We start from the raw sequence: 15,499 nt of genomic DNA, 5'->3' as shown, positions 1-15,499 counted from the left end.
TCCTGCTCCCAGCCCCACGCTTATTGGATCAGTGCGGCTTCTCTTCAGGCTGGGATTGGACGGGCCTGCCGCCACTCACAGATTGCGGCGGCTATGCTTCTACCGAGTGTTACCTGGGCAGGCAGGGTGGTGGGCGCTGCTGTGCGGGACTCGGCAAGTACTGGTGTGCTGGGGGTGGCAGGTGTTGACGCGGGGTTCGCATCCACCTCAAGTCTGGGAAGTCCGGCAAGTCGCTGAGCCACTTGTGTTCAGGGCACCTACTCAGCACCAACTATTTGCAAGCCCTGTAGACCCTGAGGCCGGGCTTTGCGGAGAGCCTGTGCGCCCCTGGAGTTTGTAAATGAGTGGTCTGTACCAGGTCGGTGGTCGGGTGGCTGGGGCGAATTCAGGGCCAGGGGAGACCTGAGGTTGCTGGGGTTACAATCAGAGACCCGACAGCCTTGGGGCTTCTTATGTGACAGCAAAATAGGGTAAAAGTGATGCGATTCGTCAGAATGGTCAGTCAGAGGAGGGAAAGGCTTACCCGCCCTGGGTATGTCGGAAGGGGGCAGTCCTGAGGCCGGGAGTCCACTATTACTCCTCTCCCGGGCCCTCATCTGCTGAATGCGTACCGAATGCTTGGCCCTGACACCTAGCACTTCTCATGAGTCATGCCATGTCTTCCTCATCTTGATTTCATTTTACAGATGGGGAAACTGAATCTAGAGAGGTGAGCTAACTGATCTAAGGTCCTGTGGGAGTGGGGAAGCCGAGGACATGGAGTCACCTGTCCTTCAGCAACAGGAAGACTGAAAGATCCCCAGAATCAGAGACAGGGTAGGCCTTTCCATCTTCCCTAAGAATCGTGTTTATCTGCCTTCTCAGGGGGCCCGTTGGCTCTCCAGCTGGAATTGCTGCTCCAGCCTACATGGAGGAGGCAGTGTCCCTTACAGGCACGATGGCCGAGTGGAAGCTGGTGATAGAAGAGAGCCAGGCATGGACCATGCGAAGAGGGGCTCTCAAGCAGGTACAGACAGCACCAGGCAGCCCAAGACCTCTCCACCCAGTGGGGACCCCTCAGAATCCTTTTACCCTCTGCCACCTGAGCTCCAACCCCCCACAAATTGCTGCATGAGTGGCTGCCCCAACTGTGTGTGGGTGGAGTATGCAGAGGCACTACTGCAGCACTACCAGGATGGTGGGGAGCGCGCCCTGGCCGCGCTGGAGGAGCACGTGGCTGATGAGAACCTCAAGGCCTTCCTCAGGATGGAGATCCAGCTCCGAACACATGGCAGTGGCTGAAGCAGCCTGGCTGAGACACCTTCACTCTGGACAGAGACACCAACCTGTCAGCTCCCACTCAGGAAGCAGCAGGAGCCACCTTTTTTCCCAACCAGTGGGTGCAATTGTTTATTGACTTTTTCTGAAAATAAGTACATTCTCCATGGTGGTCGAACAGAAGGTGTTTGTATTGTCCATAAGACCTGTATGTCTTATCAAAGAAAATGGGTGCCAGTTGGCACTGTACATCTGCTGAGCAGCTGCAGCCTTCACCAGCCTGTGAGGGTGAAATAAAACTCCCATCTGCCTGACTGTCTAAGTAACGCTCCTCCAGTAACACTCCAACACCCCCTGCATGTCACACTGAAGGCCTCCTCTGTCTATACTTTGCATGTACCTTAGAGAGGGCCACCTGGGAGGAAAACCCTGTGCAAGCACTCTGGGAAGGACCCCAGCCTCCAGTTGCCCTCAAAGACCTGCAGTGGTCCTAGAGAGATCAGCTTCCTAACAGCTAGATATTATGGTCAGCCCATAGGAGCCTGGGTACTGCTCAGACCTGTTCTTCCAACTTACCTGACCAAGACTCCCAAAGCAGTTTGTCATGAGAGGACCAGGAGTCCAGGAACATCTGCCCTAGAACCAGTTGCCAGGAGCCAACCTGGTTCTGAGTTGCAGTCTTGGTCACCATGACCTGAGGCAGAACATTATCTTAGGGTCCTCAGTGCCCACCCTATCCCCATTTCATGGAAAGTTTACCATCCCAACCCCTTCTCAAACAATTCCAGACTGACTGCAGATAGTCTCTTCAGGGTTGGGATTAAGCGTGTGTGTGTGTTATGTCTTATTTAAGAGAAAAGCTAGGATTATAAAATGATTTCATGAGGGATTTTGGCTGATACACAGGCCCTTTCCTTGTACCTTGTTTTCTGTAACAAGGATCTGTGACAACAGAACCATGAGATCATAAGGTAGATGCCTTAATACTGGATATAAAACACCTTTAGGTCAGGCTGACACTTCAGAAGGCTGATGCATATGATCTGAAAACACTCGATCCCAGGAGGGCCACAAAAAGCATGAGTATAGTGACTCTAGCCTTAGACCATCAGTGCCATACTAGCCCTAATTCACACACATTCAGAAGTGACTGGAAAGATTTTCCACAGAGATAGGCAACGCAAACAGGGCTTGGTATGTTTCAAAGCTTTTTTGAATTCTTGAATTTGGGGGCAATGTAGAAGGATTTATCAAAGAAATAAAGGAATAGACTCAACTGGTTAGTGGATGCCTATAATTGCAGTTCCTCAGGAAGGTGAGGAAAGAGGATCACAAATTCAAGAATACCTGGGCAATTTAGTCTGTCTTAAAAAAAAAAAAAACAAACAAAAAGAACAAACCTAGTGTGGTACACACCTGTAATCCCAGCAGTTGGGAGGCTGAGGAAGGAGGATTACCAAGAGGTTGAGACCAGACTGGAGTACAAAGTGATTTCCAAACCAGCCTGAACTTAATAGCGAGACCCTGCCTTAAGAAAAAGCAAATATGGGGGCTGGGAATTTAGCTCAGCAGCATAAGCGCCTGCCTTGCAAGCAGGCAGTCATGAGTTCGATCCCTGGTATCGATAAAAAACGAAAAAAAAAAATAAAAATACAATTTAAAAAGGGGGCTGGGGATTTAGCTCAGCGGCATAAGCACCTGTCTGGTGAGTGTGAGGTTGTGAGATCAACCCCCGGTACCCAAAAAAAATTCTTTTTCCTTTTTATCGGTACCAGGGATCGAACCCACGACTGCCTGCTTCCAAGGCAGGTACTTACGCCGCTGAGCTAAATCCCCAGCCCCCCAAAAATTTTTTAAAAAAATGTTAGAAAGGATTGAGGACAAAGCTCAGTGGTAGAGTGCCTGCTGGAATATATGAAGCTCTAGGTTCAATCCCCAAAAAGAGAAAAGAAACAGACACAGAGGCAGGAGGGTTACAAGTTCAAGCCCAGCCTGTGTAATTGAGCATCTTAGCAAGACCCTGTCTCAAAATAAAAAATTAAATAAGAAATATAAACAGGAGCTGGGGATTTAGCTCAGCAGCATAAGCACCTGCCTTGCAAGCAGGCGGTCATGAGTTCAATCCCCGGTACCGATTAAAAAAAAAAAAAAGAAAAGAAAAGAAATATAAACAAAGGCTGAGATCTGTGTTTTCTGTGTATACATATGTATGTTTACATATATGATATTCACTGGACCCTGTGCAACCAGCCTTATTGTGGAGTTCAACAGCTGGATTCTCATCATCATCCATTCAGCCTGCAACTGCCTACTTAGCATCTGTGAAGACCCCATGCTGGCTTCGGAAACCAGTACAAATCCATCCAGCTCATCCTCCTGCGTCTCAGAATATAAAGGTTAACCCAGGAATCCACACATGCAAACACCATGAGTGTGAGGGAGAAGGGTCCTAGCTCAAACATGCATTGTGGTCTAGCCGGAGATGCTGCCCTAAGAAATAACCCTGGGCAGAGCTCTGAAGACCCAGAAAGAGGGGGAGCTAGGGGAAAGAGGAAGGCACAGGAACTATACTGTGATAGAAATTCTGGATTTTAAAACTAACTAACAGACTCATACTATACTGAGACAAGATACACTCATTCTGCCCACCATGAAGCCAGACTGCTAACCCTGGTCAGCCCTGCCTGGTTGCACCCAGCTGCTTTCCATAGATAACCTGACCCAGATCAGCCTGGTTCAGCTGCAATGTCTGTTTTCCCACTTTAAAATATATTGTGTTTCTATCATATTTCAAGGATTTTCTACCTATAACAGACAATGACTAACCCAACCCAATGAAAGTTAACCAAGCTTTTGTACTTCCTGCTTTCAAAACTATATAAACCAGTGCTGGGGATTTAGCTCAGCGGCATAAGCACCTGCCTTGCAAGCAGGCAGTCGTGAGTTTGATCCCCGGTACCGATAAAAAGGAAAAAGACAAAAAAAAAAACAAAAAAAAAAAAACTATATAAACCAAGCCAAAAGGCTGATTCAGGGCTGGTGATGTGCTTTTTTTTGGGGGGGGAGGGTGGGTACTAGGGGATCAGACTCATGACCTTGCACTTGCCAGGCAGGTGCTTATGCCACTGAGCTAAGTCCCCGGCCCTAGGGCTGGTGATTTGGAGCTGTTTCCCACCAGCCTACCAGTGTTAGAAACAGTTGCTTTCCAACTCCTTGGTATGGAGTGTCTTCCTTATGGTTTGGTATGAGTTCTACAGCAGTACCACACAGAGAAGCAGGTGCAAAGTCTCTGGAGTCAGAGCAAAAGACAGGAATTGAAATTGAGACGAAGAAATGGAGAGGGTTTGGGCTACACCCCATGAAAAATCATAGAGGTGAGTTCTTCAGTGATCAGGACTCAAAGTGGAGGGACAGGGAAGCCACTGGCTAGAGCCATCCGTAAGATGGCTGAGTGGCTTCTGGAGGAAGAAACCCACCACGACCTGTTCAGGATCACGCCTGCCTCCCTGTTTCATCTACCTGCCTAGTGCCCTTCCTTTGGGCCTCTGACCAAACTTCAGCCCCCTGTCTGCCCCCAGATCCTTGGGGGCCTAACAATCCCATTAGCTGGTATCAGAGAGGAGTCTTAATCGGCTCACTGGAAGCAAGATAAATGCAAGTGCCAGTTCCCTGCTGAGCCACATCCAGCCACTGGCACCTGTGGCCCTCAAGACCCGTCTATCATCTGGTAAGTAGTGACCCATCTTGCTGCCTTTCCTGGAAACCAGGCATTTGCCCATCCCTCAAGGGAGAAGGAATATTCAGACCTTTACCACCTCAGTTAAGCTCTGGGCTCTTCAGGAGTCTACCTTCCCCAACCATCCTTCAGAGGGGACACCACCAACCATCTTCTCCACTCCCTAGTATCAGATGGTGTACCAATGTTACCAGGGCCAGCAATGTGATGGTCTGGGACCCCCAGGCCCATCATGAGCTCATGATCTGGGGAGGAGGTCTGCCTCAGCCTACACAGCCGAGAAGCAAGGGGCTGGAAGCCATGCAACCGAGCAGCCAAGTCTGCTGGGCCCTTGAGCCTGGGTTCCTCCCAGCATCGTGCCAACTCCAAGGGCAGAGGTTGCACCCCAGGGACAGAAGGTGGGATGGAAGGGGGCACCTGTCCTCATCAACTAATCAATCTCTGTACCAGCAAACAGCTGGTGGTGGCCCAAGGCTGGAATCATTTAGGAAAGGAAACTCCACAAGGTGTTTCCAGGGGCATCTAAGACCAAGGACAGTGCCTCTGCCCGTGTCACATGTGTAGCCTCAGAATATTCTGGCAGCCTAAGCAGAGCATTCTATGTAATCCCTGGGAGATTAGGAGTCTCTCTGTGCTATAAAAGGCTTAGAAGAAACTGAGCTGCCCTTGGCCAAGGTCATCAGGGCTTAGGGCACCCAGAAGAAGCTTTGGGGAGGGGGAAGTCACCCCGCTTGGCACCTGCAAGGACAATAGCTTATGCAGAGCAGCCTCCCCAGAGCCAGAAGGTGACACTGACTCAGAGCAAGTCTAGCACAGTGACAGAGTGAGGATACCGGGAGCCCAGGAGAGTACCAGCCTCCTCACACTGCCTGCACCTCAGCATGACTGTGTGAAGTGAGGCCAGAAAGATGAGGGTTACACAGCTCAGCAGCCCCCTGGTCAGGAGGGGGCTGCTCCTCCCTCCCCTTTTGTGGGCCATTATTCGTGGTCATTACTTTGTCCTACCCCAAAAGACAGGCAATAAACAGAACAGTAAGTGCATAAATAGGAGCAAAGACAGTCATATAAGCATACTAATAAGCTAGGATTTCAGGCTAATTTGTGATCTAAATAAATAAGTGAGGGCCTAGGGGCAGTGTGACTGATGTAAGGCAGAAAGGCAACAGGGGAGAGTGAGATAGCCCAAGGCTGACTGTCAAGAAGGAAAGGCCCGAGGCTGTGTGGCCTGAGGCTGGTGAGGTTCATCTGCTGGGCCGGGAAGGGGCTCTGTGGAGTCTCATCCCAGCCCCAGCAGGGCCCCCCGGAGGCTTGCAACGGTGACAGCTGGACCCCCAAGGCTACAGGAAGGGGCAGAGGTTCAGCAACCAAGTACTTGCAGGACAGGTGGTGAGAGGTCCTGGTTTGGGCCATTGTGACCAGGGAAATGGGTCTGGTGTGGGTGCTGCGTGGGCTGGAAGTCAGGCAGCCCAGGGCACAGGGGCACCCAGAGCTGTGTGACAGCAGCACTGGAGGGGGGAAGAGGCGGTTGGGCCAGGGCAATGAGCACAAGAGGGGACTTGTGGAGCCAGAAGGAGGCTCCTTGGCATAGACGCCACTGGAGGGTGGTGGGGCTGATCCTCTGCTCCAGGGTAGGGGTTCAGAGCAGGAGGGCTGACCTGACCACCTGACCAGGATTCCTACTTTGTTGACCCTCAGCCCACATGAGGAGTCCTGCTCCACCTGAGGGCACCCAACAGTCAAGGGCTACTGCCGTATCTCTGCCATCCTCATCATGAACCTGGAGCTGCCCAAGGCTGAGATCCGATCAGCCACCAGAGTGGTAGGAGGACCTGTCACTCCCAGGAAGGGGCCACCCAAGTTTAAGCAGCGGCAAACCAGGCAGTTCAAGAGCAAGCCCCCCAAGAAAGGTGTCCAAGGGTAAGCAGGGAATGGGAATGGGAGCCTTTCACAGGCTAGGTGGTGGTCCCCCAAGCTGCACAGGAAGATGAGGTGGAGGCCCCTTTTCAGGTCAGGGCCAGGCAGATCCTGAGGCCTCCAGTGGGGAGGGCTGTCACCCACTCCAGATGCCACTGCCAAGAAGTGCTGGAAAGAAAAGAAACCCACTGCCACCCTGCGATTCAGCCACTGCCTCACATCAGCCATGTGTGTGCACCCCCTCCACACTCATCTGTCTGTGCACACGTGTACACCAGGAGGCCCTGCCTTGCTCCTTTTCTATTGCTATGACAAAATACTAGAGACTGAATACTGCATGCTGAAAAGAAGCTTATTTAGCTCACAGTTTGGAAGGCTGCAAGTCCCAGGTAGGACAAGCCCCACGGTTCAGCCTTGGCTGAGGGCCCCGTGGCTATCTTACAGCGTGGCAGAGGGCATCACAGCGGGAGCACCAGCGAAAGGAGGACAGACAGACCACATGGCAAGACAGGAAGCTGAGAGTGGGGAGTCCCCAGGCTTGGCTCATTCTATGGGGTTGTAACTGGATCCTATGAAAACCCCATTAATCCATGTACCCTAGTGACCTAACTGTCCTTCACTAGACTCCCTCCTTAAGGCTCTACCACCTCTCAGTACCAATACACAGGGACTGGGCCTCAAGCTCACAAGCCTTTGAGGAACACCATACCATACCTACACACACAAGGCAGTCTCACCATCCCACACCCACCACACTCCCTGTTCTGCTCTTTCCTACACACCTGCCCACCACTGTTGGGGCTTAGTGCAATTCTCTAGGCAACCACCTCAGCCTGTGTCCATGGGAGGAAGCCCTCTAGCCAGCTCAGTAGCAGGAAGGCTGGATCCTGTCCTCGGGCCACTATCCTGACCACTACTCTGTCTCTGCAGGTTTGGGGATGACATCCCTGGCATGGAAGGTCTGGGAACAGGTAAGAATACTAAGGAGCCACTCCTGCGTCCCCAGTCTCCCTTGCTTGCTACTCTGGGTCCTGCCTACTTCTCCCCCAATATTGCATCTTCATGCCCCACTGAGCGAGCGAGGAGTCCATGAAGTAGATTCACCAGCACGAAGACTGGGGGAACCCTTGCTGCCCTGTTCACAAGGGCCTCCTTCTCCAGGTCCTCTCTCAGGCCTGCTTCGCCCCCTCTGCTGGGCGGGACCTGGTTAATACCCCCCTGCCCCATATATCCTGGGTGAGCCTGCACCCAACTGTTTGCTCTTGTTGGGCCAATCAGTGAGCGTTTTCCTGTTGGGATGTGGAAAAAAGAGCCAAAGGATGGGGTGGCTCTGAGCCATAGCTCCTCCTCAACCATGCCCCTCTTTCAGACATCACGGTCATCTGCCCTTGGGAGGCCTTCAACCACCTGGAGCTGCATGAGCTGGCCCAGTACGGCATCATCTAGCCCGACAGCTTTCAGGAGCACCAGACCCTCCAGGTGCCTGCTGTGAGGCTCATTCAGGGTCCCTGTCCAGAGCTTCCAGCCCTACTTATACCTGGCTTCCAGGGCAGGGTGACCTCAGGCCCTGGATATGGTCACCACAAGCCCCTGCTCACCTTCTAGAGACCGTGGCCCACCCTCGGCTCTCCCCTCTTCGTAGTTGGAATGCACACAGGAATGTCCCCTACACCCCAGGCCCCTTGTACTTCCTTTCTAGCTGGTTGGCCGGGTAGCCCGAGGTCAGGAGTCCTCATTGCATATGGTAAGACAAGGTCCCTCCATTCATCACACTGACCTTTCTGACGTGGCCTATCCTTGCTATCCCTGTTTCAAAATAAATTAGCATGTCCTTGCTTGTCTGAAGCATGTCTATGGGGGGCAGACCTGAAAGGGAAGGTTGCTTTGGCCCAAATACATGGAGGAGACGCAGGGTGGTGGGGGCGAGATGGGCTGGCCAGGTAGACACGACACAAACCCATCAATCCCATATCTAGGTTACAAAGCCTCAGCAATGTGGCATATGAATTGGGCCACATCCCTACCTTTTCCCAGTGACCAAAGGTCAGCAGTGTGTGTGAGAGGCCAGTGCCATCCTCACAGAGAAGGTGGGCATTGGCAAGGCCCACCTATCACGGGGGACAAGCCCATCTCTACCTTCCAAGCAAGGAATCTGAACCATAGAGGTCCGGTCAGGAGCATACACTCCAGCCAAATGTGTGCCTACTGTGACCTGGGGATCCCATTCCTGGCAGTCACCTGCACACATCTGTGCAAGCTCTCCAAGTGGTACACCATATTATAAACCCAAATATCGAGTTCAGTCACCCAAGTATTGTAATCCTCTTTCTAGTTTTTCTCACAACCCAAAAGGTTATATTTATAATCCCATCAAGATATCATTGGAATCCTAGCAAGTTAATTCCAATCTACCATCACCAATCCAACCCACGGTGAGAGTAAAGACTTCAAGACATGTTCCAAGTTAAGGGCAGCCAAGGGGTCCTAAATCCATATCCAATTGTGAGGATATGCAGACAAACACCTTGATCCTAGACCTCTCCCAGCATTTATTATCTTGTGAAGAAAAGGAGCGGGGTGGCTCAAGGATGAGTGACAGTGAGGATGTTGGGGATTACTGAGTAATGAGCTGGCTGGCCAGGTGCAAGAATGGCATCTCTATAAACTGCAGAGATAAAGATATGCAGGAAATCAATTTACATAACCCAATTAAGGTAGCAATGGAATTGTTTTTGGGATGTTATTGCTTAGGTGGTTTCTGATATGCAAACTCTTATGCCCTGGGGAATCATAGCCTCTTATCTTGAGACTCCTCCCTAGTTGATATTCCCGGAGCTAATCCTGTATTGTGGAGAGCACCACTCGAGGAAACAGGACTGTCTGATGGCTATAGACTTTGCACATTAGCACCTCGGCTAGCTTTATTTGCAATGCTCAGAGCCAGTTGAAGAGAGAAGGAAATACCCAAGCCAGCCTTTTACATATCCATATAAGGAAATGAGTCTCCAAGTAATCAAAGTCACAGCAATTGTTCTGGATTCAAAGGGAGTCATTGGTGTCTCCCATACACCCAGGCGTCTGAATGCTCCTCACCAAGGTGGCTATGTCTTCCCACAGGAATGACCAGCTGGTGATTCTCAGATGGACCCTCTGTGATTCTGCTTACAGGACAATCATAGATGGGCCACATTGACCTGGAGATGAAGTCAGAGCTGAGCTGACCCCTGGGGCAGAGAGCCCTGGTAGCTGGGGGCTTCCCTATCTTGAGCTGGTTGGGGTTCCTCTCTTGGCTCCTTGAGATTGGCCGTTTACCCACAGGAGTGGCACTCTTCTGTGGCCACTGTGCCTTCCTCCCAAAATGCCCTCCTGGAAGGAGAGACTTGGCTTTGCCCTTAACTCCACCACAGATGGGAAAGGGGGAGGTGGCCTCTGAGAGGCAAGGGGCCCCTACCAATGAGGAAGTGAGGGGCTGGGAGCTGGCCAGAGGCAAGTCAGGTCGTGGGTCAGAAGCAGGCATTCCCAACTTGAGCTCTTCACACCAGATAGGTACCCTTTGCAAGGAGCATGGAGGAAACCTGTGTGGGTCCTCAAGAAAGCCAGAGTGGGGGCTGGGGATTTAGCTCAGCGGCATAAGTGCCCGCCTTGCAAGCAGGCAGTCGTGAGTTTGATCCCAGGTACCAGTAAAAATGAAAAAGACAAAAAAAAAGAAAGCCAGAGCAACATTAGGTGGTGATGCAAGGTTGATTGTGGGCATGGGAACAAGTCGGAAGGGGAAGGATATAGGATGGAGAGGGAGGAGACCCGGACTATTCCCCCACCCCCACGCTAGGCCAGCCAGGGGAAGCCGAGAGCCCCCTGTATCTTTGCCTCTTCCTCTTTGGTCCTGACCAGTGGGGAAGGCAACATAGATCCTCCACACTCAGGGAGGGCCTGGCCCCAGGTCCTCGGCTGCCTTTTGGGCAGCGAGGGCCCCCAGCAGCTGGGCTGCCAACAGGAGCTCAGCCCCCTGTACCAGCACGATGGCGATGACACAGCCACCCATGGCCTGAATGTTCCCGAGCAGCCACTGCTGCAGCCTGGGGCTGCAGCCCTCCAGGTGTACAACTTGCTCAGCCGCAGCCTGGTCCAGGCGTAGTACCCTAAAGCCACACTGGGTATTCACTGAGGCTCCACCTTCCTGAGGGTTGATGCAGCAAGAGGCAGGAAGGCTGCAGGCCTGGATCCCTGGAGAGCTGCAGTTGAAGTACCTACAGGGCATATGAGGTTCAGTCCCAAGGGAAGCCCACTGTCTCACCCACCTGAAGATTCTCACTGCTACCCATGCATGGATCTGCACACTACTCATGCATGAGTATATCCACACACACACTTGTACAAGAACATAGGTGAACATACACATGCAAGAATATAAACACATATGGATACATAAGCTTCCCATATCCTTGTGCGTGGAAGCCGTCTGCCTTTGCAGACAGGCACAGTGGGGAGGGAGCATGTGGTGAGACAGCTGAAGAGGAGAGGAGCATTTGGTGAAGGGCAATGAGCAGACCTCTCTCCATAGCTGCTGCGGGGTTGCTGGAACAGACAGAGTTGCAAAGGAAGGAGGTGCTTCCGAAGGGGCTGGGGTCACAGAGAAGAGGCAGTATTGAGCAATGACAGCGAGGGGGACGGGATGAGGCCCAGATGGCTAAGGGATGTTGCACTCATCACAGCCTGACTATGGGGGCCCTCACCTGCCCTTGGCCTTCCATGGGCCTCCAGGGCCCTGCATGCATCTGACTGGACCCTGGGATGCAGACCTGCATGCTGGTCCCCAAGCTGCCCTCACAGCTGCTGTCTCAAGCAGCAGAACAGTGCACCTCAGCAAGGCAGCAGAGGGCTTGGCAGCAGCCTGTGACTCCTCTTGGTGCCTGGTACCTGTAGGGGCCCAGCTTGTTTTAGCAACAGTTTGGAACCAACAGCTAGTTAGAGAGTCTCCTCTGACTCCATCTCTAGTTGGGCTTGAAAGCTGCAGAAAGGAAGCTTGCTTATTTATTTATCCATTTATTTATGAGACATGATCTTACTATGTAATTCAGCTTGATTGGAACTCACTCTCAATTCAGCTTGATTGGAACTCACTCTGTGCCCAAGCTGGCCTCAATCTCACAAAGACCCTCCTGCTTCAGTCTCTTGGGTGCTTAGATTAGAGATGTGTGCCATCATGCCCAGTGAGAAGTGACTTTTTTATCCTTGGTGCCACAGGCAGGACAGAAGCTGCCCAGGTGTCTGTGTATGCGGAGTAAATCGCCAAGCATGTGCTGCATTGAGGAGCTGGGGGAGAGCTCAGTGAAAGGGCATCTGCCTCTTGAGTGTGAGGCCCTGAGTTCTACCCCTAGCATCACAAAAAGAAAGATACAATATATTATGTCCCCAAATAGATAACATTTAATCACCCCCACTGGAATTGTATTTCAGAAAAACATTCTGAATTAACCTAAAGTTATTTTAATTTGACACTGAGATGTCTTAGCAATGAAAAAAAGATTTTTTTTTTTGTTTTTGTTTTTGCTTTGTCTTTTTGAGACAGGGTCTCACTATGCAGATCAGGCTGCCTTTGAGCTCACTTCTTAGCCGAGGCTGGTCTAGAATTCACAATGATCCTCCTGCTTCAACCTCTTGAGTGCTATGATTATAGGCTTGCACCACCACACCTGGCAAGGTTTGGGTTTTTTTTTTAGGTTTTTTTTGTTTGTTTGTTTTTTACTTTTTATCAGTACCGGGGATCAAACTCACGACTGCCTGCTTGCAAGGCAGGTGCTTATGCCACTGAGCTAAATCCCCAGCCCCTTAGGTTTGGTTTTTAAGACAGTGTCTCACTGTGTAGTTCAGCCTGGCTTTGAACTCTCCCTGTAATTTGGGCTAGCCTTGAACTCACTATGATCCTCCTGTCTCAGCCTCTCCATTGCTGGGATTACAGGCATGCACTACCATGCCTGGCCAAAAAAAGTGAGTTTCCAAGTCTGTTGACTTCTCCATTAACATCCTTGTACTCCTGTAGGTCTGGCTGGAAGGAAGGCTTAGCCTGGGCCTAAAAGTTGGTCAAAAAAGCTGATCCATGCCCTGAGCCTGAGGATCAAGGAGAAGTATTTCAGCACCTCCTGGTGTGCACATCTGTGTGTGCATCTATGTCTGTATGTATGTGAATGTATTCCCAGGAGAGTGTGCTTGAGTACCAGACTGTTCTCTGTGTGCACATGCGGACACCTGGGTGTACATACACATGAAACCTACCAGTGTGTATATGCATGCATGTGTGTCCATGCAAATGCCCTGGCACCTGTGAACATCTGCATACATGTGCATGCACACGTGAATTAATGTGTGGCTGCTACCCCTCTTCCCCACCCACCCCAGGACTCACAGGTTCTGTTGCCAGTCTTGGTAGGACACCGCACCACAGCAGCGCAGTCCCAGCTGGACTTGGTCAAGGAGGAAGCGCAGGTCTGGGTCGTCGTGGTAGTGGGTGATGGCCACATGCAAGGTGTGCTCAAGGCTATCCTGTAGAGGACCCCAGAGGGCCACCACCAGGGCCCCTGCCAGTGCCTCAAGCACCAAGAGGCCAATAATGGCCCCACAGAAGCAGCGCAGGAGGCTTCTGCTTTCACATAAGGCTCCCAGGCAGCCAGCCAGACTCACAATACTGACCACCAGCCCACCAAGCACCAGTCCCAGCAAGGGGTTTGGGGGAAGGGGTTTCCCCAAACCACTTCCCAGAGAGCCCTTGACAGCAAGGCCCCAAAGTCCTACTGCCAGGGCCAGTAGACCCAGCAGGGAGAAGAGGAAGTTGGAGAAGAAGGTCAGACATTTGATGCAGCTGCTCCCCAGGGAGAGGGAGGCAGCTGGGCCGCCACTCCAGGCCTGGTGCTTGGCCACAGGAGCACAACAGCAGCAGCTCCAGGCATCCAACTTGTTTCCCTGGGGCACTGGACCTCGGTGGCCTGATGTAACTGGACTATACATGGAGCAGGGAGGCTCCTGCCCTTTAGCATTCTGCAGAGGGAAAAGGAATCACGTGCTCACTCAACCCCTGTGGCAATCAGGACAACCCGGAAGGGGGGCACCCCAGAAGCAGTCAGCAGCAGGTCTCGCTCAGTTAGTCTGTTGTCTGCAGACATGGCGGTGGGGCCCAGCCATGGGACAGGCTGATAATCACACCCTGCAAGATCTGTGGTGAAATCTGAGAAGGCAGTGGTTGATGCTCCTCTCCTCTCCTTCATACCTGAGCTATAGAAGGGCCCCTCTAGTCTTTCTTCCTGCAGTGCAGGAATGTGCAAGCAGGACACTTTCTCTGCATTCCAACTCTATCCTAATCTTAACCCAAAAGAGTCTGCTAGGGTCAGTCTGTAAGCACCATGTAGTGCAGCAACAATGTTAGTTACAGTGGGCTTCTCTCCCAGGCTGGGTGGACAGCTGCCTCCCCTCTGAAACCAGTGTTCTAGGACCTGCTCAGCCTGCTCCAGTAGTCAAAGCCCCATGAAAGCAGACACTATGCTGGGCGTGGTGGCTCAGTCCTGTAATCCCAGCACTCGAGAGGCTGAGGAGGGAGGATCCTTGGGAGATGGAGACTAGCCTGGGCTACAAAGTGAGCTCAAGGACAGCCTGAACTGCATAGCGCAACCCTGTCTCACAAAAACAAAAAAAAGAAAGCAGACACCATGCTGGGCTCTACAGTAGAGGTTGCAGGAAGGGACTGGAGACCAAGAAGGCCTTTGGAGAAAAGGCAGGTTTGGGGAAGAGAGGCACAGGGGAAGAGGGCAGCCCCATAAGTACCCAATTCTGCTTGACATGGGGGAGAGTTCAGAAGCTGGGGCAAATGCTCAGGCAAGGATCCTCTTTCCACTGAGAAGATGCTGCCTTTTCCACCAGGGCTTTCTGACTCTGCACGAGGCTCCTTAACTCCAAATTTGGAGCAGAGGCTAAGCTACTTATCAGTTCTCTGTCCAAACAAGTCAATATGAGTAAATGGACAGGCTGCCAAGCCTATTTGGCCAAATTGGGACTGTCAGAGGCCACAGATGTCCATAGCCTTCACCCTCTCTTATACCCTCTCTTACATGCCACAGTTGTAGCCCTAGATCCACAGGAGACTCACGGACCAGCACTAAGGCACTGGGTTGTAGTGTGGCTCTGTGCGGCAGGCTTCTGTAAGATCCTGGGTTCAGTCCTCAGTCTCAGTGGCCTGTCCACTTAACCCACACCCATCTAGTGGGAAGTCCCAGCATGCCACAAGGCTGGGAGACACAAAATGGGGTGAGAATCCATCTCAGGGACCCCCACCCCCATCCCGTGCCGGGGAGCTTTGGGGCTGGGGAACACCTTCCAGCTGATGAGGCCACCCAGCCTGGCTTACCTGGGGAAGCAAGGGGCTATGTTCCCCTGTCTCCATCCTCTCATGAGAAGAGAAGCGTTTATCACAGGGCTAGGACAAATGACTGGTCCCTCTCTGGCTGGAGCTACTGGGCCCCTGGACTGCTCTGAGCTGTGCAGCTTAGTGTAGGGGCAGCTGCAAGAGCTACCCACACTCCTGCGTCAAAATAGGATCATGTGAGC

General features: G+C 52.0%; 3 protein-coding genes across 6 annotated transcripts; 2 read left to right on the top strand and 1 right to left on the bottom strand.

The window, feature by feature from the left end:
- The first annotated feature begins 5 nt into the window (after window positions 1-5).
- On the top strand, window positions 6-1,579 carry Oxld1 (oxidoreductase like domain containing 1). 2 transcript variants are annotated; one of them, XM_005001442.4, is made up of 2 exons: window positions 6-153; window positions 865-1,579. In XM_005001442.4, exons 1-2 carry the CDS (start codon window positions 94-96, stop codon window positions 1,279-1,281), a joined length of 477 nt encoding a protein of 158 aa, XP_005001499.1. In that variant the 5' UTR covers window positions 6-93; the 3' UTR covers window positions 1,282-1,579. The 2 variants fall into 2 exon arrangements, with proteins under 2 accessions (XP_005001499.1, XP_023418685.1); XM_023562917.2 differs by lacking the exon at window positions 6-153 and adding an exon at window positions 166-358.
- Window positions 1,580-4,862: 3,283 nt separating this feature from the next.
- Pde6g (phosphodiesterase 6G) lies at window positions 4,863-8,745 on the top strand. Of its 2 annotated transcripts, XM_005001384.4 has the most exons (4): window positions 4,863-4,984; window positions 6,689-6,910; window positions 7,838-7,878; window positions 8,277-8,742. In XM_005001384.4, the coding sequence occupies exons 2-4, from the start codon at window positions 6,765-6,767 to the stop codon at window positions 8,351-8,353; spliced, it is 264 nt and encodes an 87-aa protein (XP_005001441.1). In that variant the 5' UTR covers window positions 4,863-4,984; window positions 6,689-6,764; the 3' UTR covers window positions 8,354-8,742.
- Window positions 8,746-9,799: 1,054 nt separating this feature from the next.
- On the bottom strand, window positions 9,800-15,458 carry Tspan10 (tetraspanin 10). Of its 2 annotated transcripts, XR_010045144.1 has the most exons (4): window positions 15,300-15,458; window positions 13,311-13,939; window positions 10,359-11,154; window positions 9,800-10,101 (listed from the first exon to the last, which is right to left on the bottom strand). XR_010045144.1 is itself a non-coding variant. In XM_063241985.1 (3 exons), exons 1-3 carry the CDS (start codon window positions 15,333-15,335, stop codon window positions 10,827-10,829), a joined length of 993 nt encoding a protein of 330 aa, XP_063098055.1. In that variant the 5' UTR covers window positions 15,336-15,458; the 3' UTR covers window positions 9,800-10,826. The 2 variants fall into 2 exon arrangements, 1 of the variants encoding a protein (XP_063098055.1); XM_063241985.1 differs by having other exon boundaries at window positions 9,800-11,154.
- Window positions 15,459-15,499: the final 41 nt, after the last annotated feature.

This window comes from Cavia porcellus, unplaced genomic scaffold (genome assembly GCF_034190915.1).
Source record: "Cavia porcellus strain 051 isolate PalLab524CR breed Dunkin Hartley unplaced genomic scaffold, mCavPor4.1 scaffold_32, whole genome shotgun sequence".
In the NCBI taxonomy this organism is placed as follows: Eukaryota; Metazoa; Chordata; class Mammalia; order Rodentia; family Caviidae; genus Cavia; species Cavia porcellus.
Note: the sequence above shows the minus strand (reverse complement) of the source record. Positions and strands in the feature narration are given on the sequence as shown.

What these genes read in the sequence shown, in the direction of transcription:
- Pde6g (XM_005001384.4), top strand. Translation starts at nt 6,765, where the DNA reads ATGAACCTGGAGCTGCCCAAGGCTGAGATCCGATCAGCCACCAGAGTG. An exon ending in CCCAAGAAAGGTGTCCAAGG is followed by an intron (nt 6,911 to 7,837) that starts GTAAGCAGGGAA and finishes CTGTCTCTGCAG; the next exon opens with GTTTGGGGATGACATCCCTG. An exon ending in CATGGAAGGTCTGGGAACAG is followed by an intron (nt 7,879 to 8,276) that starts GTAAGAATACTA and finishes CCCCTCTTTCAG; the next exon opens with ACATCACGGTCATCTGCCCT.
- Tspan10 (XM_063241985.1), bottom strand. Translation starts at nt 15,335, where the DNA reads ATGGAGACAGGGGAACATAGCCCCTTGCTTCCCCAG. An exon ending in ATAGCCCCTTGCTTCCCCAG is followed by an intron (nt 13,940 to 15,299) that starts GTAAGCCAGGCT and finishes TTCCCTCTGCAG; the next exon opens with AATGCTAAAGGGCAGGAGCC. An exon ending in CAAGACTGGCAACAGAACCT is followed by an intron (nt 11,155 to 13,310) that starts GTGAGTCCTGGG and finishes TATGCCCTGTAG; the next exon opens with GTACTTCAACTGCAGCTCTC.
- Oxld1 (XM_005001442.4), top strand. Translation starts at nt 94, where the DNA reads ATGCTTCTACCGAGTGTTACCTGGGCAGGCAGGGTGGTGGGCGCTGCT. An exon ending in GCGCTGCTGTGCGGGACTCG is followed by an intron (nt 154 to 864) that starts GCAAGTACTGGT and finishes CTGCCTTCTCAG; the next exon opens with GGGGCCCGTTGGCTCTCCAG.